We start from the raw sequence: 26,124 nt of genomic DNA on the forward strand, positions 1-26,124 counted from the left end.
AATCAATAAAAATATCCAACTTTGAGCTGTAATATAGCACAAGTGAAAATAATTAGCAGTTAAATTTCTAGCCTTCTAGTATACAGAGCAAAAACTTCAGAGAATCAGTATTCAATTTTCTCAATGAAAAATATAGGACTTGCCCTTCCATGTAATTATGGTTGAACCCTAGATGGGAGTATATTCCATGTGTAGTATCCATGGTCTTGTATGTTGATTCTTCACATATATTATATCAAAAGTAAATGCCCTACTACTTCTAACAAACATACATGCCTTGAAGTCAATCTGTTATCTCGTGATTCTGACTACCTTTGATACGGATGCATATCGCATGATATTTGATATTCATGTCCTGAAATCAATCTGTCATCTGTTATCCGTTATTTAGAACCTTTTATCTTTACCATTTATTTCAGGGAACTGTCAAGAAAAATCAACAACTAGAAATTCGTCCAGGATCAGTTAGCCGTGATAAGGACGGTCAACCAAAATGCAATCCAATCGTTATCAATGTAGCAAGTCTAGATTCCATAAGAGGTAATGTGCAGTTGGAGCAAGCAGTTGCAGGTGATATGATTGCAATCAGGAGTAACATTAATTACGACCGAATTGGTGGCATTGTCGTAAACTTGTCGGGCTATATTATAGGTGATGTCAATTCCTTGCCTGACGTATTCTCAGCGATGAAGGTTAGAAAACTTCATACTAGTAGTAGTCAATTGTCTCCAACTTCTTTTTTGTGTTCAGGCATGTCTCGTGAATAATTATATGATTCGGAGTGTTGTAGGTCAAAATATCGCTTCTGCCACTGATGTTTAACTCCTATATCGAAGAATTTAAGGAAGTCTCAAAGATTGAGAAAGATGAGAAATTGTTGCTGACCATTGGAATGCTATCAGCAGAAGCACGCGTGTGGAAAATTGTGAATGAGAATACTATTATAGTTAGTCTCAGATCTCCAATTTGTGCAAGGATAAAGGACAAGGTGTTCCTTCTTAGACCCATGAATGTCAGTTGGCGTTTAATTAGTCATGGGCAGATTGAGGATGGTAAAGCTATCAGAATAGATGAATCTATTCATGGTAAGTGGCATGCTGCAATGAAATTTCCTCTTGAATACTCGAACTGTCTATTGAGACTCATCCACTTCTTTTCCAGTAAATTTTTTATAGATTGTATACTTGCATAGCAGAACTCTTATTCTCTGCACTTGCGTTAAATTTCCATGACAACAGAAAGATTTGTAGTTCTTCGGAAGTAATTAGCTTGCGAACTAATTTCTGAGATCGGATATTTTGTTTCGATTTGGCAAAAACACAACTTGATCATTGATGTCAATATCTCTACTGTTGTAGAAATGTATAGACTATTCGGAAATATGCAACTTGTATATCCATGAGGCCATAGGACAAATATATACACATGTAGGTGGGGTAAGCCAAGCGAACATAGCTACTTAGGAGTACACTATTGTTTGTTTATGTAGAACATGCATGCCCAAGTTTCATACCACCTCAGTCCACAAAAAGATGTCTCAACTTTAGACAAATTTGGATGTATCTAGATACTAAAATAGGTCTACATACATCCAATTTTTTGACAAAGTTGAGCATCCATCTGTGGACGGAGGGAGTACACATGTTTCCTTTTTTTTCCTATGCTGCATCGGTGGCCTGTCTTGTACTGATGTGCCTGCTAATAGACTTGCCATAATTAAAGCTTTCATGCTGGGGGTAAGGGTTGCCACTGGTAAGAAAGGTAGCAACATAGCTGACTTGGTCCCTTTCATTTCAGGTTAGGTGCATGTCAGTTATGAAGTAAGTTTTCAAGGAAGACCGGAGGTGGGCGACAATTCTACAGGTTAGCTCCATAAAGAATATCAAGCCCAGAAGCAAGAGTTATGGAAGCTCTGCACACGCAAGCTAGGTGAACCAATGAAGGCTAGAGATACAATGCCTGTTAAGTGAAACAATTCTGGCTATCTGGTTGTTGGATTTGATTAAAGCGCTGATGAAAAAGATTTGCTAGGGCCGCATTGAGGACCTGCGCTGTAATATATCACCAGAGTATTACAACATCTACATCTTGTGCTGTGGCAGGATGTTTAGCACCTAAGCAAGCCCAAATTTTGCCATCGACAAATTCTGTGCATACGCAGTATAAGAACATATGCAGATTGGTGTGCTCTTATGTGCTGTAGACGGCTTAACAGCCCTGGTAACTTTCTGCTCTTACGGTAAATCACTCGGGTGAAGGGGAAGGAAAATTGTTTTTTTTTTTTTTTTTTTTTGTCTCAACTTTAGACAAATTTGGATGTATCTAGATACTAAAATAGGTCTACATACATCCAATTTTTTGACAAAGTTGAGCATCCATCTGTGGACGGAGGGAGTACACATGTTTCCTTTTTTTTCCTATGCTGCATCGGTGGCCTGTCTTCATGCTGGGGGTAAGGGTTGCCACTGGTAAGAAAGGTAGCAACATAGCTGACTTGGTCCCTTTCATTTCAGGTTAGGTGCATGTCAGTTATGAAGTAAGTTTTCAAGGAAGACCGGAGGTGGGCGACAATTCTACAGGTTAGAGCATCTCCAGTCGCGTCCCCCAAACCGTCCCCCAAAGGGATTTGGGGCGCGCCGGACAAAAAAACGTTCCCAGCCGCGCGCCCCAAAGCCCTTTTTTGTCCGGCGCGCCCCGATACGGTGTCCGGCGTCCCGAGCCCGTCCCCGTCCCACGGGGACGCACCGGGCACGCCGGACACAACGAAATGAGAGGCGAGGAGGCGCGGGGCCGACCCGTCGGCGGCTCGGACGCTCAACCGCCACATACGTAGCGACGGTGCGGTTGACAGGAAGCGGAACCGTCGCATTGGCAAGCGCGTCGACGACGCGCCAACCCCGCCGGAATGGAGCGCCGACTCCTCGGAAGAGCAACCGCTGCTCTCTTCGACTTCTGCGCCGCCGTTCATCCGCGCTCAATAAGACCCGTACGTACGCCGTCATTCATCCAAGCTTCCATCCGACACCTCCAGCGACGATGAGCTACATCTCCCGGCTCCCGTCCGACACCTCCGGCGAGGGAAAGCCTGCTGGCTGGCGCCATTGGTGGGACAAAGCCAGGACGCCGAGCAGCGGCGACGATTCCCCGCCGCCAGTTGACAGCGAGGAGGAATGGCTGGGCTGGGAGGAGGAGGAAGAAGAGAGCGAGGCCGCGGCGGCGGCGGTGGCCCGTGCGAAGGCGAAGGTGGCCAAGGCGAAGGCGGCCAAGGCGAAGGCGGCCAAGGCGAAGGCCGCCAAGGCGAAGGCCGCCAAGGCGAAGGCCGCCAAGGCCAAGGCCAAGGCGCAGCCGACGAGCACCGGCGACGACGACGCGTCGAGCGCCGACACCGCCTCTTCGGAAGAGGTGACGAGCAGGAAGCGCCACCGCGATGACGACGACGAGGCGGGGCCATCAGCGAAGAAGAAGAAGTAGATAGTTTATATGTATTTAATTATATTTTTTCGAAGTTTTATATATAATTTGTTTATGTTCAACCGATTTGAATATTATTAAATAGTTTCTTTCTAGCCAAAAAAAATACTTTTAATGTTTGGGGGCGGCGTTTGGGGGACGCGGCTGGGGAGCGACGTCCCCCAAACGCGGCACGAACGAAACACGTCCCCCAAACGCTCGATCCGGCGCGGTTTGGGGGACGGTTTGGGGGACGCGACTGGAGATGCTCTTAGCTCCATAAAGAATATCAAGCCCAGAAGCAAGAGTTATGGAAGCTCTGCACACGCAAGCTAGGTGAACCAATGAAGGCTAGAGATACAATGCCTGTTAAGTGAAACAATTCTGGCTATCTGGTTGTTGGATTTGATTAAAGCGCTGATGAAAAAGATTTGCTAGGGCCGCATTGAGGACCTGCGCTGTAATATATCACCAGAGTATTACAACATCTACATCTTGTGCTGTGGCAGGATGTTTAGCACCTAAGCAAGCCCAAATTTTGCCATCGACAAATTCTGTGCATACGCAGTATAAGAACATATGCAGATTGGTGTGCTCTTATGTGCTGTAGACGGCTTAACAGCCCTGGTAACTTTCTGCTCTTACGGTAAATCACTCGGGTGAAGGGGAAGGAAAATTGTTTCCATCAAGACAACAACTAAGTTAAGACTGTAGTTAGTACTATACAATGAGGACTTCAGGGACCTAGGGGTAGTTTGGTTAATTCGTTCATAACAGTTAGGACAGCTGGTATCGCTTGTATGACCAAGAGCATCACGGTAATTTAACCAACACTTGCACGCTTGTTCTGAACACCACGAGTACGTATACATTGATTTGCCTTGTGCATCTGCTGGAAAGCAGGTGAATCGTTTGTCTTGGTGCTTACAGTACTGTAGAAGCTATCCATGTAAGCAATACTAACCCCAGAACATTTGCCAAATGGATTGATCAGATCCAAGCATGAAAATGGTGCTTCAAATACAGCATGAGATTTAAAAAAATGCGTGATTTAGTTTTTTAGGGAACTAACTTACGGAGTAGTTTTTTTAATTGCCAATTGGCATATGGAACAATGCGTTGTCTTGGTGCTTACAGTACTATAGAAGCTATCCATGTAAGCAATACTAACCCCAGAACATTTCCCAAATGGATTGATCAGATCCAAGCATGAAAATGTTGCTTCAAATACAGCATGAGATTAAAAAAATGCGTGATTTAGTTTTTTAGGGAACTAACTTAGTTTTTTTTTATTGCCAGTTGGCATATGGAACAATGCGTTTGCAACTGCAAGTGAACTGTAAACTTCCGACAATTAAGGGAGATTCAGAAAACCAGTCAGTTTGGCACATTTACAATCATAACTTTAAGATATTAACAATAATACTCACTAGGCAACATCATGTCAAATAGAACACAGACATATCAAGTAGCAACATTCACTAGGCAACATCATGTCAAATAGAAACACAACATATCATACAAAACAGAACAAAAACATCATTATTCAAGATAGGCACTAGCAGTCAGATGCTCTATGCAGTCATACTATATAAATTACTACTGCTAACTGCTATAATGCCTGACGGATCCAGAAGTCCTCTACGCTTTCATCCCCGTCAGAACTCTGAGGAAAGCTCTTCTCTACAGCACATACAGTTGCACTGTCCCTCTCGGCATCGAACATGATAAAGTCCACAAGCGGAGGAAAATTATAAGCCCAGTGATCATCTCCATTCCCAATCTTGTCAGCATCATAGTCCTCCAATCCACCGTTATGTTCTTTGTCGATAGGATGGTTGATCTTTATGTATCCGGCACTACAAGAACGACAACCACCTACATGTTCCAGAAAGAAGAATCAGCAGAAGAGCTTTTCACAATAGAAAAGAAACAAAAATATACTCCGTACAGAACTTCAAACAGCAAATAAAATTACAAAACGATGTAACTTGTTCAATAAGGTTAAGCTAGCCGAGATAGTAAAGACAGTTGGACGGGGACTGATAAAACGAAATGGAGTTTGGATCACCAAGACAAAACGAAGACAGGTGGATGTGGAATTTAGTTCGGGATACCATCAGAAAGAGTAAATGTGTGACTAGAATTAGCTTAGAAATACTGAGGGTGACTCGAGACGGAAATGGCGGCACTGCAGAACAATGAAGACTACATGAAAGGAGCCAACGCATCAATGTGCATTCGGTTCGAAAAATGGTATTTGGAGCAGCAAAAGTAGTTAACGTGAAGGTTTCCCTAAAATTGTCTACCAGGACTGCATATTATGAGCCAACATTGCAAATCCAAGGAACTGGCACCATTTCGTGTCTAGATCCCCAGAAACTGCAGTGACTTGGGCTTGGTGCTCTGGGCGTAACAATTTGTTTGATACTATATATCACTCTTGACATGTTTCAAGGACAATGAATTGTTCTTATATATACATCTTGATGGAGTTTATAGGTTTCAATAAACTTGTATAATATTTAAATTCCTATTTGTATCAGTGAACTTGCAATAGCTGAACTTGCATAATATTTAAATTCCTATTTGTATCAGTCAAATATGTGCGCATTCTAATTCTCACTGAGCTAAGAGCTTACAGCAGATTATATACTATGCAAGACAAGAAGGGTCAGCAATAGTTATGTAAGCGTCTAAACTGCAGCACAGTAGTAGTGCTAGAAACAGAATATGTAAGAGATCAAAGTGTTGGGAGAGGGCATACATACCAATTGTAGATGGTTTGATTGGGCAGCACAAGACGATATCCTCCTCCAGGAATTCATCGTCGTCACCCATGGGTGCGGTTGCTTCGACGAAGAAGTAGATGGGCAGCTCACCAGCGGCATCCTTTGGGCGTGCCAAGAAGTTGGTGTGCCAATAAAAGGCTTCCGATCTAAAGAACACATGCAAGCCACAGAACATATGGAGCTCGTATAGTTGACCTGTTTGCTGAGCATATTTGCGCAGTGCAGTTTCAGCCAGTTGGCGTGAGAATTCCTGGGAATGTCTGCAGCCGTCAATGCGAGACTTGATAATGGCGGCCACCCAGGACGTCACCAGTGGGGGAGGGGGACAGAGGTCTTCTGTAATCGGGGAGGGCACCAGCATGGCGGAGAGGCGGTCGAGGTCCGGGCCCGAGAGCAACTGGTTGACGCGGAGAAGCATGTCCGCATCATGCTCCACCGTGGGAAGGACCGAGGAGGCGAAGTACGCCATGGCGCGCGGCACGGGATGGTGCGCAGCCTCGGCGGCGGCGAGAAAGGCGGCATGGGTGGGCGCCAAGGCGGAGTCCGAGGCGGAGGCGACGGCTTGCAAGAGGTCGGCCCTGGAGAGATGGAGGTGCCAGAGCGCGTCGTCGCGGGAGAGGGAGGGACAGAGGTGGAGGAGGCAGGCGACTAGGCCCTCCAGCGAGCGGTGGGCGGCGCGGGCCATGCATTGGGGGCTGATCTCGAGCACGTCGCCGAAGTGAAACTCGGTAGTGGGGCGGCGGGGGAAGGCGGCGTCGTACCAGACGGCGTTGACGAGGATGTTGTCGACGGGGGCGAGGGGCCCGTAGCAGTGGCCGGCGACGAGGACGCCGCGGGCGTGCGTGCTCCAGAGCCGGGCGGCGGGCAGGCGGGAGAGCGCCTCGAGGTAGAAGGCGCGGATGAGGTTCAGCAGCCTGAGCCTCAGGGCGCGAGGGTTCCGCTGCGGCGCAGGGGCCGCCTCGTCCTTCTTCTCCTCGTTGGGCTCGGAGGAAGAAGGGGTTTCATGTGGGGCGGCGCCGTCCTCCGGCACACCACCAGATGGGCTGGTTGAGGGGGTTTTGTCAGACGAATCGGCGGCGGCCTCCTCGATTTCTCTGTGGCGGCGGCGGCCTCCCATAGTGGTGGTCATCGTTGGTGGCCGGCGGCGCTGGCGATTTGGTACCGCGCCCGACCGCCCGTTAGTCTGTTACTAGCAGAGCATTGTTCGCGACTCGCGAGAGAATCTATCGAGCCAACGCTAGCTTTGTTGTACTACTTGGATCTTCGAGGAGCAGGAATACACGTTGATCTGGGAGGAGGATGAAATTTCCGAAATTTAATTCAGAACGGATACAAATAGGGTTACGCTTCTAGTTTACCAATTAGCTTGGAACTACACCAACTCGGCGAAGGTGAAGAAGACGGTAAAAGGCTTTTGTTGACCGAAAAAATTATAACTCGGCGTCGGAGCTATGCGTTATCTGACGGAAGATGATGATCAAAAATCAAAATACACCGGCATGAGATCTACTGAGCTCCATTACAACGACAAACTGGTTTATTTATTTTTGAAAACTAGGGCAAAAGCTTTGCTCATTTCTATTCACTAATGTAATAATACAAGATTTTTTAGATTATATGCTCTTTGTCGAAAAAAATACTTTTTAGATATTTTATTAAAGTGAATTAGATATGAACCAAAATAAGTGAACCTAAACACTAAAATATGTCTACATGCATGTATTTATGAAAAGGCTAAAATACCTTACATTAGTAACGGATGAAGTAATGAAGAAAGGAGAGTAGTACAACAACTAAAAGTGTCTCACTACAATATTGTCCTACTCTCGCGGTATCAAATTAGTCATACACTTCGCGCCGGTTAAAACCCAAATATTTGCCTCATGCATAATCTTCCCTAGAATCACTGATGGAGCGTGCTTGTTTTTGAAGACCTTGTCATTGTGCTTAGTCCAAATTTCACACGAATCGAGGAGAATGAAGGAAGCCAAGTCTTTGACTTTTTCATGGAGTCAATAGCATAAAACCACCATATTGATGGTGAAATTTACCATCTACCACCACTTTACGTTTGTGGGACAAAAAACCACCAGATTTTGCACAGTTTTTTGCGGAATACGCTAAACGTGAATTGACAGGAAATTTGACCACTAGTCAGGGCTGAGGTGGCATAATTTGGTGATGTGGACTGGGTCCCACATGTCAGCTCAATTAAAAAAATATTAAAATCCTAAAAAACAAATGTGAGAAGAAATTAAAAGAAACTGGGAAGGCCCCTGGCCCCTGCCGCCCAACTCCGGCGAGGCTCCGGCGGTGCGCGGCTGCGGAGAGGGGGCCGGTGGCGCGCGGGCGGAGCAGGGGGCCGGTGGCACGCGAGCGGAGCACGGCCGGCGTCGCGCATGCGGAGAACGGCGGTGGCGGCGCGCGAGCGAAGCAGGGGCCGACGGTGGTGGTTGTCGGATGGTGAAGGGGATGACCTCCCCACATTTTTTTAGGATTTTTTTAATTGAGCTGACATGTGGGACCTAGTCCACATCACCAAATTATGCCACCTCAGCCCTATCAATTCGCGTTCAATTCACGTTTAGCTAATTCCGCAAAAAGCTGAGCAAAATCTGGTGGTTTTTTGTCCCGCAAACATAAAGTGGTGGTAGATGGTAAATTTCACCATCAAAGTGGTGGTTTTATGCTATTGACTCCTTTTTCATGGTACACCACCAAGAGGAGGTAAATTGTGTCAGCGAAGGTCGACAAGTGGAGTCCAAATCAATCCTTGATTAAGAATCAAAGTTGTGTGGTATATATCTACAATGAAGAAAGATGTGTTTCACTGATTCTGGTGCACGCTTGCAAAGGGGGCAAACACCCCAATTCGTCCAACCCTCCCCTCAAGGAGGTTAGCGATCCAAAGCCTATTTTGAATGGCTAGCCAAGCGAAGAGCTTGATTTTGAGGGAACCCCAAATTTTTCAAAGCGATGAGCTTATAGGTGAGAAGGTACTCCGTAGAAGGGAGCCTTGTATTGTATGCGGTTTAAGCAGAATATTTCCTATTTTCGGTTAGATTCAAGTATATAATCCACCACTCAGTCTTGAAGGTTAACTTGCCCACATCAAGCCTAAAGCGTAACATATTGGTGGGTGTGGTCAACGTTCATGTTGATCTTGCAGATCCATCCTTCATTATTTGAAGCTTGTTTAACATTCCATCTTCCGCTTCCCAGAATCTTGTAGATAAGAGGAGCAATATCTTTAGACTTTCTGCCATTGAGCCTCTCAAAAGGGAGTTTTCTCTCCATTTCCCAATAAAGTTGTAGGGTACTTTAAAAGAACTCCATGTCCATATCATTGCAAGGGTTTTCCAAACCAACACAAATCTTTGTCGAATCCTTTCACTCAAGCCATGATATATCATATCAACCGAAGGGCTCTAGTAAAGAAATCGATGGACACTCAAACCACCAACATATGTCGGTGGCTGCCCACAAAAAAGCCCTCTCAATCGTCTTAATGCTATGCAAGGTGTTGGGAGAGACCATAAGCTATGTCAAGTGGTTAATTTCTTTTTAGTACTGACAGCTCTTTATTGATTATTTGAAACATTCAAGGAATTTATAAACCTTTTGGAGGTCGAAGAAGCCAGAGCCTACGACCACACTCTAAAGACAGGGAACTACAAGCTAGTCGGTGAGCCTCCCCGTTGGAGCTCCTTGATTCATGCCTAAAAACCAATGAGGTGAAGGAGATGGAAGTTTCCTTGATCTCACTGGATAACGAGCACCATAGCAACCAAAGTACGGATTATGGAGGTTCTTGATCACTTCCAAGAAGTCGCTCGCCACACAGATATTTTGGAGGCCGTTGACGTCCGCGCCAATGCTAGAGCCTCACGGCACGCCATTGCTTCGAGCGTAGCTGGACCGTAGGATCCCTATAGAGTGAGAGCTCTATAGAGTGAGAGCTGAAGCTCCCAAGAATTCACCTCCCTCGCTTCTGCAGACTACCGCAAGCGATCCTTGCTCCCCAGACCGCACCACCCTGGCATCTGTATTGAGTTTGGCATAACCAGCCGATGGTACCCTCCACTTGGGAGCAGTTGGTCCCCGGGATTCTTGTTCCTGCCCCTTCGCCGAGGACGGATGTCGAGGGTACTCCTCGCCAATGCCCTCCGATAGGGGCTTAGGGTTGACGGAATCCTGCAAGCTGACACGAGACATCGGTTCACAGACAAGTGGGAAGAGCGATTTACCCAGGTTCGGGGCCCTCGATGAGGTAAAACCCTTACGTCCCGCCTCGTCTCGTTCTTGATTATGATGATAATGGGTTACAATGGGGTGCCGAATAGTTCGGCTGAGATCTCGTCGAGATGTCTATTGCTATGATGACCTAGCTCTAAGCTTTTTCTCGGCTAAGATTGCTAAGATCGATTATGTCCCTCGGCAGCCCCTCTCCTGGCCTTTATATAGGAGGCCAGGTCTCAAGGGTCCTAACCGAGTACGACTAGGTTTACAGTAGTTTAGATCCAATCTTTCCTTGTTTATTCGCTTCCTTGTCTTGACCGCCAAGGAATCTTCTAGCGCGCCGACCTAGTGGCCCATCTCGCCTTCAGGTATCTTCATGGGCCTCCAATTTGTCAATATCAGATAGGGCAATACTGGTTACCCGAAGGGTAATGCCCACGTCAGTAGCCCCCGAGTGTCTAGCCGAAGATAATTCGGGTAGAGACTAATGCATGTTTTTTCCTGACATTCTTTCTCCTTCATTGCTCTTGTTCATCTTGATTATGCTTCATCTTCTTTTTATCGGGTGCGTGTCAGCGCTCCCGATGGGAGTAGCCCCCGAGTCTAGGTACGGACGCTTGCAATCCGTGCGTAGACTCAAGTTGTACTACTCGAATACTTTCCTCTGCCAAGTTTTTCACAAGTCTTCATAGGTTATCCGATACATTTTCTCTTCGCAAAGGATAATGAGTAACGTGCCCAACTTTTTGTTGGCTAACTGTCGGTGGCAAAACAACGTTACTCTACACAGAATCAAGTCCCCGGGCATGATCCTGGAGTGCAAAACACTTTCAACGGGTGTGCACCGCGTCCTCCCGATGGGACTAATTAACAAAGTGTGCAAAAACTTTCAAACTTTTACTCCTTCGACTGCTTATTCTGTCGAATCTTCTTTTTATCGGGTGCGCGTCAGCGCTCCCGATGGGAGTAGCCCCCGAGTCCAGGTTCGGATGTTCGCAATCCGTGCGTGGACTCAAATCCTTCATCCGATGACTTTTTATGTTTCCTTCGAATGCTTCCAAATTATGACGTCATAGTTGTGGGCCAATTGACGGGATTTGACTTGACGTGTAACTGCTGTGGGCCAATTGATGGGACTTGACCTGACGGGCCCACCCTAGTTCTGTGCGGGCAGTTTTTAGGTCTTAACTAGTGCACGCGCGGCGACCGAGGCGTCTCCTCATTTTTCGCGCGACGTGGGAATAATGGGCCGCCGGTTCCACTCTTTCTTCTAGCGCCACGTGTACAGTTAGATCTACTTCTCTCCCCACGATGCTTTGTGGAGTTATGGCCACGTCTGGGCTCAAATCCTTACGGGATAAATAGGGAGCTTCCTTTCTTTTTACCTTTTACCCCGTTCACTGCTCATCTTTCTCCCTCAAGCCTCCTGTTCTTCTGCCTTTCCATCAGAAGCTTCGTTCGCCATGGGTAAGAAGAAGAGAGGCTCCTCGATCCCCGTAGATTTTCGCACCACCGATCAAACAGGTTTAGAGGATGAATATAATGGTCCGATGAATCTTGAAGTTGCCCACGCTGATCTTCCCTCCTCAGCCGATAACACTTGTATCGCAGACGGATCAGTGCGTTACGTCGACACTGATCGTGATACTTTTGTTGATGCAGCTGCGGATGGGGCCAGAGCTTTTCCTGCGAAGAGATCAACCGGCGGCTTTGCCGATGAAGATGATCTCTTCGACATGTAAGTAGTTCCCTTTTGAAAGTTATACTATGCCCCTTTTTTTACTTTTCATACTCCTGTTATAATCACGATCGATCGTTTACTTTTGCAGTGATGAGGGCTTTATCGAGCCTCCTCCTAAAAAGGCCAAGTTTGATGCCGTTTCGCCGGTCGTGGTAGCTTCCGAAGCTTCAGCTCCTAAGGCTGCCCCCATGGCTCAAGCATCGACTGCGTCTTCCCTTTCTAAAGGGAAGGATATTTCTCCAACTGCTGCTACTGCGGCTCCTTTTTCTGTAAGTCCTCTTCTGATCTTAATACAGATTTCTTGGAGCGTTCCTTGTTTAATTGTATTTCTTTCTCTCTTAAGGACCTGCGTGGTGTTATCTCTTCTCTGGAGGTTTTCGCCTCCCGATTCACTTCTCTAGAGGCTGACAAAGTTCGGCTGCAAGAGGAAGTCGAATCTTCCTCCTCAAAACTGGATGGCGCGAGTCAAGATAGCTGCCGCAGCTCGCCAAGAGATTGATTCTCTGAAGGAAGAGCTGGCCGGACCGAAAGGGAAGCCGAAGGAGGAGGAAGCATCCGAGCTGGTAGCTGAGGCTCGAGCAGCCGAAAAGGATGAAGTCCTTCGTCAATCTTCTTTGGCCTTGCTTGGTAATCTCTAACATACTTTCGTCGAGTGACGTTCTTATGGATTTACTTTTTGTCAATGTCTGAATTTTTCCCTTCCTTTCTATTGTAGAGGCAGCAAACATTCTTGTCGATGCCCTGGAAAGAGTTCCAAATAACTCCCCAGCGAACGCTATGTCAACGATTCTCGCTTCTCACTAGCTTACACAAGAGCTTCTTGTGAAGGGAAAGGGTGCTCTGGCGCGGATGCACTCGATGATCTTCCCCAAGATTAAGCAAGAGAAGACCCTGGGACAGCTAATCGATACCTTCGCGGTTGACACCAAAGAGGTCATCGAGGTATTCAAGCGTACATTGCGCACTTTTGGTGCTCTCCTTGCCTTCCAGCTTATGATGGGTTACGGCTTTAAGGGTGACATCGAGGAAATGACTAAGGGGCTTCCAAAAGGGCAAGACGGGCAGCCTGTTGATTTGAGCACTTTTAAGGCGTCTGCTCTTACTTGTGCCCGTCAGCTTCCTTGAACTGGTTGCATCAAGGAAATCGTCGACTGGTCCTAGTTCATCGACTCAAACTCAGCTTCCTTGATTCTTGTACCAAACTTGTGCCTTGAGCTGATGCAAAACATTGCTCTGCCGCAAAAACTCATGCTTTGTAATAAACTCCGTGCTAGCATTGTTATTAGCACACTTTTGCTATGATACCGCTTTCTTGCGCTTCTCCCGATGGGAGTTATTTTGGACGTTCGGCTGTACCATATCCATCACTTCTTTATAACCAGTACTTTCTGCAGGTCTTCCCAGTACCCTCGTTTGCAGACGATTCGTCGGGTGCGCTTCCTGAAAGCGATCGGATCCAGCGCGATTTACGCAGCACTTATGCCTTAGCTGCCATCATTAATAAAAAGAGAGAGATTGCAGCCGTCGTGGAGCGGTACATTCTTGGCGAGCTGCACAAGGCTACCGAAAGTTTAAACTGTAAGTTTCTTGATCCCTTTGCCTGCTTGCTAGCAACTTCTTGTCCGAGTCTTTTATTAATTCTTTTGGCGGTCATAGCGTTGAACCCTGCGGAAGAGAACAAGCGGATACACGAGCGGGTGCATGCTTTGACTCAGCTTTCCTCATCCGAAGAAACTTTCTGGCGGGAACACTCGAAGGCCACGGCTGTCGTCAAATTTCAGGATCGAGTGCAATAGGTCCACCAGTTCTTCGACAAGTGCTACAAGGCCATGAGGGTAGTTTGGAAAACAATGTTTCCTCTGAATGCAGTTCCGCCTACCCTTTTGACTTTGATGTCTGAATTTGGAAGTGCCAAGAAGGTTCGGGAGCTAGTAAGATCTCAAGTCTTTGCAGGGGCCAAGTGCACGCTTGCCCTTGTGCTTGCTTGTTATCCTTCAGCTTGCTTGCTGTCTATTGCCAACGCAACTGGTGACTTCGAGGAGCTGTACCCGAAGGTTTTAGCTCCTGCTCATGTAATTGTCGACAGGCTTGAGGAGATGTCAAAGGTACCTGAGGAAAAGGAAACTCCGCAAGGGTGATATAAAGGTGTAAAGTTACTTTTGTAAATTGTATTGGCTAGTTCATCCGAGTGCTCGGATTTTTGGACCAAAAACTTTCTTATTTGGTTGGTACATGAATGTGTACTTTTACCATGCCGTTGGCAAATATTTAAAGGGGCGAAGCTTAATTGCCCGTTGAATGTATGAGTACTAGTTGGTTAGCAAATCATTATGAGTGATCAGCTCGTGTTGCAGGTTTTGCTAAACCTGTTGTATGCGCAACTTTGCTTTCAACCGTTTGTAAATTTCGACAGTCATTCCCGAATTTTTCGGGTGTAATGATTCTACCGATGAGCCCGTTGTTCCTTTGATATTTCCATAAGTAAAATATCGAACGTGGGTTGTTGTTTATAAATTTTTGCTATTTACGGCACTCTTTAGAGGCATCTATAGCGGAGGAAAAGGTGGACGTCCTTTAGCACTCGTAGAGGCTTTTTTTGGAGCGCGATCTTCTGCCTTGTACTATGTTTACATAGTGATGGGGCTTAGAAGTTTGTCGTTACTGCAATGCTTAACAAGGGAATAAAGCTTAAGTTCTTATTAATAAGGTAAGCACGATGCTAGAGGGCGGAAAAGGGGAAGCCATGTTTTACAGTAAAGGGGAAAAGAAAGTAAAGGCTAGTAGACTGCCTAGATACGGAAGGGGTTCTTCTCCTCCTCTGGCTTCTTCACCGCGTCGGTGATTGTCTGCAGCGTTGCTGATTTCGTCGTGGGTTTGGGCGGTGATCGTCATCGTCTTGCTATCTCCCGAGCCTTCGTGCCATCAGCTGCCGATCCCTTTGCTGCCGAGGCTCCTGCTGCAGAAGCTTCTGCTGCCGAAGCTTCTGCTGTTGAAGCTTTACGGGTGAAAGCAGCTGAATTCTTCTTGGCATCCCTGCCATCTTCTTCTTCCTTAATTTCTCGTATAGACAGCTTGGGCGGAGGGTCGACGATTTCTTGCTGTGACCCGAACTTTGCAGCAATCCTCTGAAAGTCGCGATCACAATTGTCCGAGCGTGAGAAACTTCCATAGACTGTGATGTTTGTCCCGTTGTTCCCATGCATTTTCAGCTTGAGGTATGCATAATGCGGCACAGCCATGAACTTGGCATACGCTGGTCTCCCGAGTATAGCGTGATACTGTGACTCCCAGTTCACCACTTCAAACTCGATCTTCTCCTTCCTGAAATTGTCAGCCCTGCCGAAGATGACATTCAGGTAGACTTTGCCAAGGGAGTGGCCCGGTGCGGTTGGAAGGATCACGTGGAAGCAGTGTGTCCGTTTCTTCCAACATGTTCATGGTGATCCCCATACTTCTAAGTGTGTCGACAAAAATCAGGTTTAGACCGCTTCCACCATCCATGAAAACTTTGCTCATCTTGAACCCCCCAATTTGTGCTTCGACTACCGGGGCGGCGTGCCTCGGCTTTGGTATGGTCATCGGGTGATCTCGCTCGACCGAACGTAATGTTCCGAGAGGACCATTCGACGTACTCGGGGATGTTTGCCATGATGCTTTCTCGCCAAGTTGATCTCTCGGGTGAGTTTCTTCATCTCTCTTTTCGAGACACCCGTCCTATGGATCATGCTCATCCGCCCACGTGGTGGTGGAAATGCCTCGTTGGGTTGATGAGGTTGAGCTTGCTGGACCCGATGTTGCGGTGGGGGTGGTGGTGGTGGTGGTGGTAGCTGTTGCTGGCCCGCTCGCTGGATGAGTTTATGCATATCGATGAACTGCCGACAGTCCCTGAGCAGGTGGCTAGACTTTATTTTACCATCCTTAGAGTCGGTATATGAATGCAGGTAGCATGGGGCGTTGATCTGCTCAGCGTAGGGTAGTTCGGGTGTTCTCTGTTGTCGTGGTTTATAGTTTCCACGGTTACCAGAGTTGCTCCGATTACCGTCCTATCGATCGTCTCGCATGTCATCATACCGGTCGCCCTGCCGATCAGAGTAGCCTGCGGCCACCAAGTTGTTGTCATCGTAACCGCGGTTCTTCCTTCTCTTGTTGCGGTCCCTTCGACCGCCCGAATCATGTTTCGGCTGGTCATCCTCTTCGTCGTCGCTGCGCTGTCGTGGCTTTCGAACGTTGTCTTCGCCATCGGCCCAGACTGTTGGCGATTTCCATTAACTTGGTTATGGTTTTAGGCTTTTTGCGCCCAAGCTCCTCTATGTAGCTTTCCCGCTGAACGCCGTCGCTGAAAGCGTCAATTGCTCTGTCGACAGATACGTCTTCGGCGGCGTTTAGGAGTTTTGTGAATCTCCCGATGTACGAACGCATCGATTCCCTCTGCTTCTGGCGGCAATTCCGCAGCTCTTCGATCCCAACGGGCCTCTTGTATGTTGCTTGGAAGTTGGCAACGAAGGCATCTACTAGGTCGTCCCATGATTTAACGGAGCCTTTCGGCAGCCCCCTTAGCCAGGCCCGTGCTGAATCTTTCAAGTAAAGCCGCAAGCATTGCATTGCTGCTATCTGGTTTCCTTTGTGCAGGATCACAGTCTGCAGGTAGTCGTCTATCCAAGATCTTGGTTCTTGCTGCCCATCGTACTTGGCGGCATCGGTAGGGGTAGGCTTGAACTTTTTGGGCGGCATCGTTTCGCGGATCTTGTAACTTAGACGATCGGCTCCCCGAGCTCGCCGTCGTACTCCTGGTCTTCATCCGAAGAATCGATGTCGTCGTCCTTCCTAGTGGCGCGTCGCCGCCTTGCTTTTTCGATCCTCGCTTCCGGGTGATTTCGTCTCGAGCATCTCTCGCATGATGTTTCGACCCACCGCCTTGGATGGTGGTCCTTTCTTTTGGCGGGGCTAGGTTGTTCCCCAATATTGCGAGACTCTCTAGGGCACCTCGATGAGCTTGAGCCATGGATCCTTCGGGGCGCCGGTTGATGAGGTATGCGGCGAGGTTGGCCGTTGCTCTCCGCGACGGTCTTCGGCCGTGGCATGCCGGCGGTATCCATAGTCATAAAGGATTTGGTCGGATTCGACGTTATTTCTCCGGCGTCATCTTCCGAAAGCCCGGATAGTCTTGACCGGTTCTTGCCTCGTTCCGTGAGTGTTTCGGGAGGCACTCCCTTGCGAGCCCCTTCGCCGTTCGCTGGATCGATCCGCCGCGGATAGGCGTCTCTCAAGGGTGGCTTGCTCTTTCGACAGGTGCTCCCGGTATTTCTCTAGTATGGAGCGATAAGCATTGAGGGTTCCAACTGAAGTTCCTGCGGGGAGCGGCGTGTTGTTGAGTACTGCTTCCCTTGCTGCCGCCCACTCCTCATCCGCGATAGTGTAATCGCTGTCGCGGTTGCTGGCGCTTGCCCTTCTACTGGAACGAGGGGTATGGTCCTCGTCTCCTCTGCGCCTTGCGTTTCCCGTGTTATTGGCGACATAAACCTGATGGTGTGCCACCCTTCGGGTGGTTCCCTGGATGATGCTCGTCGATCATCTGTCCTCTCCCGATGAATACCGGGCGTTGCAGATGAACGGCGTGTCGCTTGATCCCAGCCCGTGCCTGGTGTCACAGTTCAGGCAGTAGTACGAAGTTAGTTTCGAGGATGAGGAATCATCCGATCCTACCGACATGGAGGATGCCGAGCGGGGAGTCGAGGGCACAGGGGAGCACGTCGATCCCGTCAGTCCAGCCGACAGGTCGAGTGATGATGACGCGCTTGATCCCGCCGATCCGGAAGTGGGGGATTCCAGCAGTCGAAGGATTCCCTCTCGTTGACGTTGTAGTGGACGCTGCCGAAGGTCATCTCCATGTTTCCTTGTAGATCTGAAAAGTTCGAGCGGGAGGAATCGCTGTGTGGAGTAAACTCGTAGGAGCCGAATCGGATCAGGCTTCCCAGGGTCGGTGATGATGGTGTCATGATCGGACCTGCCTTGTGCCGACAGGGTTCCCACAGACGGCGCCAATTGTCGAGGGTACTCCTCGCCAATGCCCTCCGATAGGGGCTTAGGGTTGACGGAATCCTGCAAGCTGACACGAGACATCGGTTCACAGACAAGCGGGAGAGCGATTTACCCAGGTTCGGGGCCCTCGATGAGGTAAAACCCTTACGTCCTGCATGTCTGTTCTTGATTATGATGATAATGGGTTACAATGGGGTGCCGAATAGTTCGGCTGAGATCTTGTCGAGATGGCTATTGCTATGATGAACTAGCTCTAAGCTTTTTCTGGCTAAGATTGCTAAGATCGATTCTGTCCCTCGGCAGCCCCTCTCCTGGCCTTTATATAGGAGGTCAGGTCTCAAGGGTCCTAACCGAGTACGACTAGGTTTACAGTAGTTTAGATCCAATCTTTCCTTGTTTGTTCGCTTCCTTGTCTTGCCCGCCAAGGAATCTTCTAGCGCGCCGACCTAGTGGTCCATCTCGCCTTCAGGTATCTTCATGGGCCTCCAATTTGTCAATATCAGATAGGGCAATACTGGTTACCCGAAGGGTAATGCCCACGTCAACGGAGCCTAGGCTAGATCTTGCAGAAAGTTTCTGGCGAACAGAAAGGTGGACAAGGGACTTTGTTGGTCACCATCATATATAAGCCGTCGCCGAGCAAACCATATAGCCCAGAGGGCTACCACCATTTCAACAAACGATGCATGGGAAAGAGTCTCAATCATGGAGAAGATCCATTGCTTCTCCAACGGTTCCTCAGTCATACACATATAAGTCATACACATATGCTGACTAATCTCTTCGTTTACTAGAGCCCTAACACATTTTGACATTGTGCAATCAATCAAAGAATTCCTCCATGAGTCTACTGCCCAAATTGAGCAAGACGTGTATAAAGTAGATTAGATGTTGAAGTGTAAAGCTAGATTGCTTAGCCCTTTCCATCAGTTCGAACTTCTGGTTCAAGTGGCTAGTGCATGAAGCATAACATGGTATTAACATGGTATCAGAGCCCCAGGTCTCGAGTTCAAATCCTAGCTTTCACAATTTATTCTAAATTCTCCGCAGCCTCCTGTCGCGCCCGGCCTCCCGCTGCATCTTTGCCTCTCTACACGTGTTGATTTGTCTTCTCGTCTTCCCATCACACGTGAGAGGGGGTGTTGAAGTGTATAAGTAGATTGCCTAGCCCTTTCCATCAGTTCGGACTTTTGGTTCAAGTGGCTAGTGCATGAAGCTTAACATGATATCAGAGCCCCAGGTCTCGAGTTCAAATCCTGACTTTTACAATTTATTCTAAATTCCCCGCAGCCTCATGCCGGTCCGGCCTCCCGCTGCCTCTTTGCCTCTCTACACGTGTTGACTTGTCTTTCCGTCTTCCCGTCACACGTGAGAGGGGGTGTTGATGTGTATAAAGTAGATTGCCTAGCCCTTTCCATCAGTTCGGACTTTTGATTCAAGTGGCTAGTGCATGAAGCTTAACAATGACAAACATCACCAGTTGGTAGAGATTGTTGAGCAAGCTGCCATAGGAACAATTTCAGTTTAGAGGGCACTTGCACCTTCCACATTTTATGCCACAATTTCTCTTCTGCTGCAGTATTTGATCCAACTGGCATTTCCCCTAGCCAGTCTTAACGTCTTTTCTTTGTGGTAACAAGCAATCGGTAGATTGATCTGACATATGCTACTCCAGAAGTGAGTATAAGCAACCATAACTATATAAATTACTACTGCTAAGTATCACATTTCACAAATCCAGAAGTCCTCGATGCTTTCATCCCCGTCAGAACTGTGAGGAAAGCTCTCCTCTATAGCACGTACAGTTGGGCTGTCCCTCTCAGCATCAAACATGACAAAGTCCACAAGAGGAAAATTATAGTCCCAGAGATCATCTCCATTCCCAATCTCCTCATCGTCATACTCCTCCAATCCACCGTTATGTTTTGTGTCAACAGGGTGGTCAATCTTTATGTATTGGGCGCTACAAGCTTCACAACCACCTACATGTTCCAGAATGAAGAATTAGCAGAAGAGCTTTTCACAACAGAGAAGAAACAAAGATATATAACAGTTCAGATAGTAAATAAAGTTACAAATCCTTGCAACTTGTTCAATAAGGTTAAGCTAGCCAATATAGCTTGCCTGGAGGAGCATGGCAGAATAACATAACCTTGCAATAAGCCAATAACAACATGACACCTTTCTATTTTATTTACCAAAAACAGTTGCATATAGACTGATAGAACAAAATGGAGTCTGGATCACCAAAACAAAACAAAACAAAGGCAGGTGGATGTGGCATCAGTTCGAGAGACCATCAGAAAGGGTAAATTTAGCTTACAAATACTGTGGGTGACTCAGCTTGAACTATTTAGAGACGGAAAATGTTAGCACTGCAGAGCAAGTAAGGCTACAGGAAAGGAGCCGACACATCAATGAGCATTCGGTTCAAAAAATGATATTTCGAGAATTTACTCTGAAGGCTTCCCTAAAATTGTCTATCCGGATTCTATACTATGAATTTATGAGCCAGTGTTGCAAAGCCAGGGATTTTACACTATTTTGTGTCTAGATCCTCAGAAAATGCAGTGACTTGGGCTAGAGTGCTATGGTCATAACAAAAAATTGATACTATGTATCACCTTGACCTGACTTGTTCTTGATGGAGTTTAGGTTTCAATAAATTTGTATAATATTTAAGTTCCTACTTTTATCAGTGAACTTCCAATAGCTGCACTAGCTTGTAAAATATTTATATTCATATTTTCATCAGTGAACTTGCACGATTACTTAATTGCTAGCAATGAACAATTTGTGTGCATTTTAATCCTCGTGGAGCTAAGAGCTTATAATAGATTGCATAGTATGTACCACATGGAGGGTCAGCAATAGTTCAGTAATGCAAACTGAAACTATGTCTAAAACTGCAGCATATAGTATTACTGGTAGAAATTGAATATGTAGGAGGTCAAAATGTTGTAGTAGGAATGTAGGATAAAGGTGTTGGGAGAGAGCATACATACCAATTCTAGACGGTTTGATTGGGCAGCACAAGATGATATCATCCTCGAGGAATTCATTGTCGTCACCCATGGGTACAGTTGCTTCGGCGAAGAAGTAAATGGGCAGCTCACCAGCGGCATCCTTTGGCCGTGCCAAGAAGTTGATGTGCCAAAAGGGTTTCGGTCCGAAGAACACATGCAAGCCACAAAACATATGGAGTTCGTAGATTTGACCAGTTTGCTGAGCATATTTGCGTAGTACAGTTTCAGCCAGTTGGCGTGAGGTTTCCTGGGAATCTTTGCAGCCTTCAATGCGAGATTTGATTATGGCAGACACCCAGGTCGTCAGCAGTGGAGGAGGGGGGCAGAGATCTCCTGGAATCGGGGAGGGAACCAGCATGGCGGAGAGGCGGTCGAGGTCAGGGGCGGATAGCACCTGGTTGACGCGAAGAAGCTTGTTGGCATTATGCTCAACAGTGGGAAGGACCGAGGAGGCGAAGTGCGCCATGGCGCGCGGCACGGGGTGATGCGCGGCCTCGGCGGCGGCGAGAAAGGTGGCATGGGTGGGCGACAAGGCGGAGTGAGAGGCGGAGGCGACGGCTTGCAATAGATCGGCCTTGGAGAGATGGAGGTGCCAGAGCGCGTCGTCGCGGGAGAGGGAGGGACAGAGTTGGAGAAGGAAGGCGACGAGGCCCTCCAGGGAGCGGTGGGCGGCGCGGGCCATGCATTGGGGGCTGATCTCGAGCACGTCGCCGAAGTGAAACTCGGTAGTGGGGCGGAGGGGGAAGGCGGCGTCGTACCAGACGGCGTTGACGAGGATGTTGTCGACGGGGGAGAGGGGCCCGTAGCAGTGGCCGGCGACGAGGACGCCGCGGGCGTGCGTGCTCCAGAGCCGGGCGGCGGGCAGGCGGGAGAGCGCCTCCAGGTAGAAGGTGCGGATGAGGTTCAGCAGCCTGAGCCTCAGGGCGCGAGGGTTCCGCTGCGGGGCAGGGGCCGCCTCGTCCTTCTTCTCATCGGAAGAAGAAGGGGTCGCATGTGGGGCGGCGCGGTCCTCCGGCACACCACCAGATGGGCTGGTTGAGAGGGTTTTGTCAGACGAATCGGCGGCGGCCTCCTCGATTTCTCTGTGGCGGCGGCCACCCATAGTGGTGGTCATCGACTCATCGTTGGTGGCCGGCGGCGCTGGCGATTTGGTACCGCGCCCGACCGCCCGTTAGTCTGTTACTAGCAGAGCATTGTTCGCGACTCGCGAGAGAATCTATCGAGCCAACGCTAGCTTTGTTGTACTACTTGGATCTTGGAGGGGCAGGAACACACGTTGATCTGGGAGGAGAATGAAATTTCCGAAATTTGATTCAGAACGGATACAAATAGGGTTACACTTCTAGTTTACCAATTAGCTTGGAACTACACCAACTCGACGAAGGTGAAGGAGACGGTAAGGAAAAACAAGTTGTGCTACTGAAAGGCTTTTTGTTGACCGAAAAAATTACGTATAACTCAGCGTCAGAGCTATGGCGTATCTGACGGAAGATGATGATCAAAAATTAAAATACACCGAGATGAGATCTACTGACCTCCGTTACAACGACAAACTGGTTTATTTATTTTTGAAAACAAGAGCAAAAGCTTTTCTCATTTCTATTCACTAATGTAATAATACAAGACTTTTTAGATTATATGCTCTTTGTCGGAAAAAAAGACTTCTAGATATTTTATTAATGTGAATTAGATATGAACTAAAATAAGTGAACCTAAACACTAAAATATGTCTGCATACATGTATTTATGAAAAGGCTAAAATACCTTACATTAGTAACGGATGAAGTAATATAGAAAGGAGAGTAGTACAACAACTAAAAGTGTCTCACTACAATATCGTCCTATTCTCGCGGCATCAAATTAGTCGTACGGCTTCACGCGGGCTAAAACCTAAATATTTGCCTCATGCCTAATCTTCCCTAGAATCACTGATGAAGCGTGCTTGTTTTTGAGGACCTTGTCATTGCGCTCAGTCCAAATTTCACACGAATCGAGGAGAATGAAGGAAGCCAAGTCTTTGACTTTTTCATGGAGTCAATAGCATAAAATCACCATATTGATGGTGAAATTTACCATCTACCACCACTTTACGTTTGTGGGATAAAAAACCACTAGATTTTGCTCAGTTTTTTGCGGAATACGCTAAACGTGAATTGACAGGAAATTTGACCACTAGTCAGGGCTGAGGTGGCATAATTTGGTGATGTGGACTGGGTCCCACATGTCAGCTCAATTAAAAAAATATTAAAATCCTAAAAAACAAATGTGAGAAGAAATTAAAAGAACTGGGAAGGCCCCTGGCCCCTGCCGCCCAACTCCGGCGAGGCTCCGGCGGCGCGCGGCTGCGGAGCAGGGCCGGTGGCGCGCGGGCGGAGCAAGGGGCGGTGACGCGCGAGCGGAGCAGGGCCGGCGGCGCGAGCGAAGCACGGCCGGCAGCGCGAGCGGAGCAGTTCCGGCGGCGCGCGAGCGGAGCACGGGGGCGGCGTCGCGCGAGCGGAGCACGGCCGACGGCGCGAGCGAAGCAGGGGCCGACGGTGGTGGTTGTCGGATGGTGAAGGGGATGACCTCCCCACATTTTTTTAGAATTTTTTTAATTGAGCTGATGTTGGGGGGATGACCCCCGGTATGCCAAAGGCATGCCAAACCGGATGGTTTGGCCCATCAAGATACCGGTTTAATGTTTATACCGGAGCACGAAGTTGAGAGTTTGGCTAAGTAAAGCTAAGCCGGTATCCCCAGGAGGGATATGCCGGAGCCGGATAAAGAAGATACCGGGCTACCGGTAAGAAGTGCACTGTAGCACGTCGGCAGGACTGGTCAAAGATTCTCTCCAGAGCTAGAGGACAAGGATGATCTAAGCAAAGTAGCTTTAAACGAAGCCGTGACGATAAAGAGGAGGATGACACCGAAAGAAGCTGGAGGACGTCAGCCTCCCTGATTAAAGAAGACCCCGGCGTCATCTATGATTAAAATAACTTTGTAAAGTAGTTTGTCTAGTCAAAAATGCCATTAGGGTTTCTTAGGGTTTGTTCCCCTGTAAGCCACCCTCTCCCCTATATAAGGAGAGGGGGCACACCCGTACGCGGGACGATGAGTTCTAGGTGAGACCTTGTAGGCGAAAACCTGTAACTTGTTGAGATCAATGAAGAGAAAGATCTAGAGTAGAGTTCTTCCTTGTGTGTTTGTTCTTCTACCTTTGCCCTTGGCTAAGCTCTTGAGGAAAGCATCCGGAAGTTCATCCAATCTAATCAAAAAACCCTCCCCCGAATCCTCTAGCGCCCATTCGGCCCCAACTTAAGCCATCCTATGGCATCTGTCTGTTCACCACGACGACAGTTGGCGCCCACCGTGGGGCATGAAGTGGCGCTTGCTGGAGTTCATATTCGGGCGGGCATCCTCGACGTCGCCGGCCAGCGGACCGTGTCTGCGCTCGTGCAGCGCATCTACTCCATGGACTTCATCAACAACAACGCGGGCTACTTCGCCAACGGCGGCATCTTCCCCAAGAACGGCCGCATCATCGAGTTCGGTAGCCACCGCGTCTACTTCGGCATTGTCCCTGTGCGCCAGCGCCTCTCGCCGGTGCTGGTGGCGCCGGATCCGCCAAGGTGGCTATGTGCTGGCCGCGCCGCCGGTAGCGTGGAGGTGATGATGGCTGGCGCGATTGACGCTGGAAAGGAGGCTGTGGAAGAAGGTGCCGGTCGCGCGGCATCGACCCGTGCGGCCAAGCCACCGCTGGAGCGCGACGCAGGCGCTGCGGGAACATCTTTCGCACCACCGGAGACACCACTCCAGGCGGCGATGAATGAGCTGGCAACGCCTATCGCGCAGAACATCGACCCGGCAACGGCTCAGGCGGAGCTGGAGGCCACACGCAAGAAGCTGCTGGTGAACGGCGCCGACATCGTCCGGGCCCAGCGCGAGCTGAACTTAACCCTACATGAGTACAACGCTGCCCATGGCTTTGCTTCTGTTAGCGCTCATGCTGCTAGGATGCCGGAAAACCGGCTTAAAGCTCGCAATCTAGATAAGGATTTGCGTAAGGAGATTCTTGCCGACAAAAGTACCTCAGCATCTGTGAGCATCGTAGAGAAACCTAAGTACAGTAGCCCGGATAAAACCATAAAAGCTGCTAAGGCTGCAGTAGAGTTGTGCGAGTCGCTTTCCGGAGAAGCTTTGGCAAAACAGCAAGAGCGTGTTAGAGATTTGCTTGAAACTATTGAGCAGCAGAATGCTGAGCAGCTTGCTAAGTTGAACAAAGCTATGGCTTCAAAATCCGCGCGTTCAACAAAGAATGCCGGAAGCAAGTCCCATGGGCAGGCATCGTCCCCCCATCCGGACAGAAGAAGTAGATGAATGCGCAGCAGATGACTGTGTATGATCCGGTTCTTGCTGGAAAGCAACAAGCCGGGCAACATGATGCCGGTAGAAAAAGCCAAGGGGCAGATCGAGGCTACGCCAGAGGAGGCTATGCCGGAAACAATCATGCCGGTAGACACGAAACCGGGCAAAATTATCGAGCTGCAAGGGCAGCGTACGAGGAGGAGGAAACACTTCCCCCAAGGTACCGGCAGGCAAGGGCCACGGTACCGGAACGATACGATGAAGCTGATTCGACAAGACTCACAGCACACCGGAACCCATTGGGAGAGCGCTTGGGAGAAAGGCACCTGCCAGAACGGGATGCGAGGCACCGTCTGGACAGGGTGTATTTGTCAGAAATAATCGAGGCAGAAGGTCCTCCGGGTCCAAAGTGCTTTGGTCCAAGAATCATGAAAGAGGAACCACCAGTTCGCAACTTCCAGTTGCCCCGTGACACGAAAACATATGATGGCAC

The 26,124-nt window shown here is 48.4% G+C and overlaps 1 protein-coding gene across 1 annotated transcript; it reads right to left on the bottom strand.

Moving 5' to 3' along the window:
* Window positions 1-4,914: 4,914 nt before the first annotated feature.
* On the bottom strand, window positions 4,915-6,608 carry LOC124698170. The gene is made up of 2 exons (XM_047230687.1): window positions 6,222-6,608; window positions 4,915-5,328 (listed from the first exon to the last, which is right to left on the bottom strand). Exons 1-2 carry the CDS (start codon window positions 6,601-6,603, stop codon window positions 5,063-5,065), a joined length of 648 nt encoding a protein of 215 aa, XP_047086643.1. The 5' UTR covers window positions 6,604-6,608; the 3' UTR covers window positions 4,915-5,062.
* Between the last annotated feature and the right edge of the window lie 19,516 nt (window positions 6,609-26,124).

Source organism: Lolium rigidum, chromosome 3, assembly GCF_022539505.1.
Source record: "Lolium rigidum isolate FL_2022 chromosome 3, APGP_CSIRO_Lrig_0.1, whole genome shotgun sequence".
NCBI classification, from domain to species: domain Eukaryota; kingdom Viridiplantae; phylum Streptophyta; class Magnoliopsida; order Poales; family Poaceae; genus Lolium; species Lolium rigidum.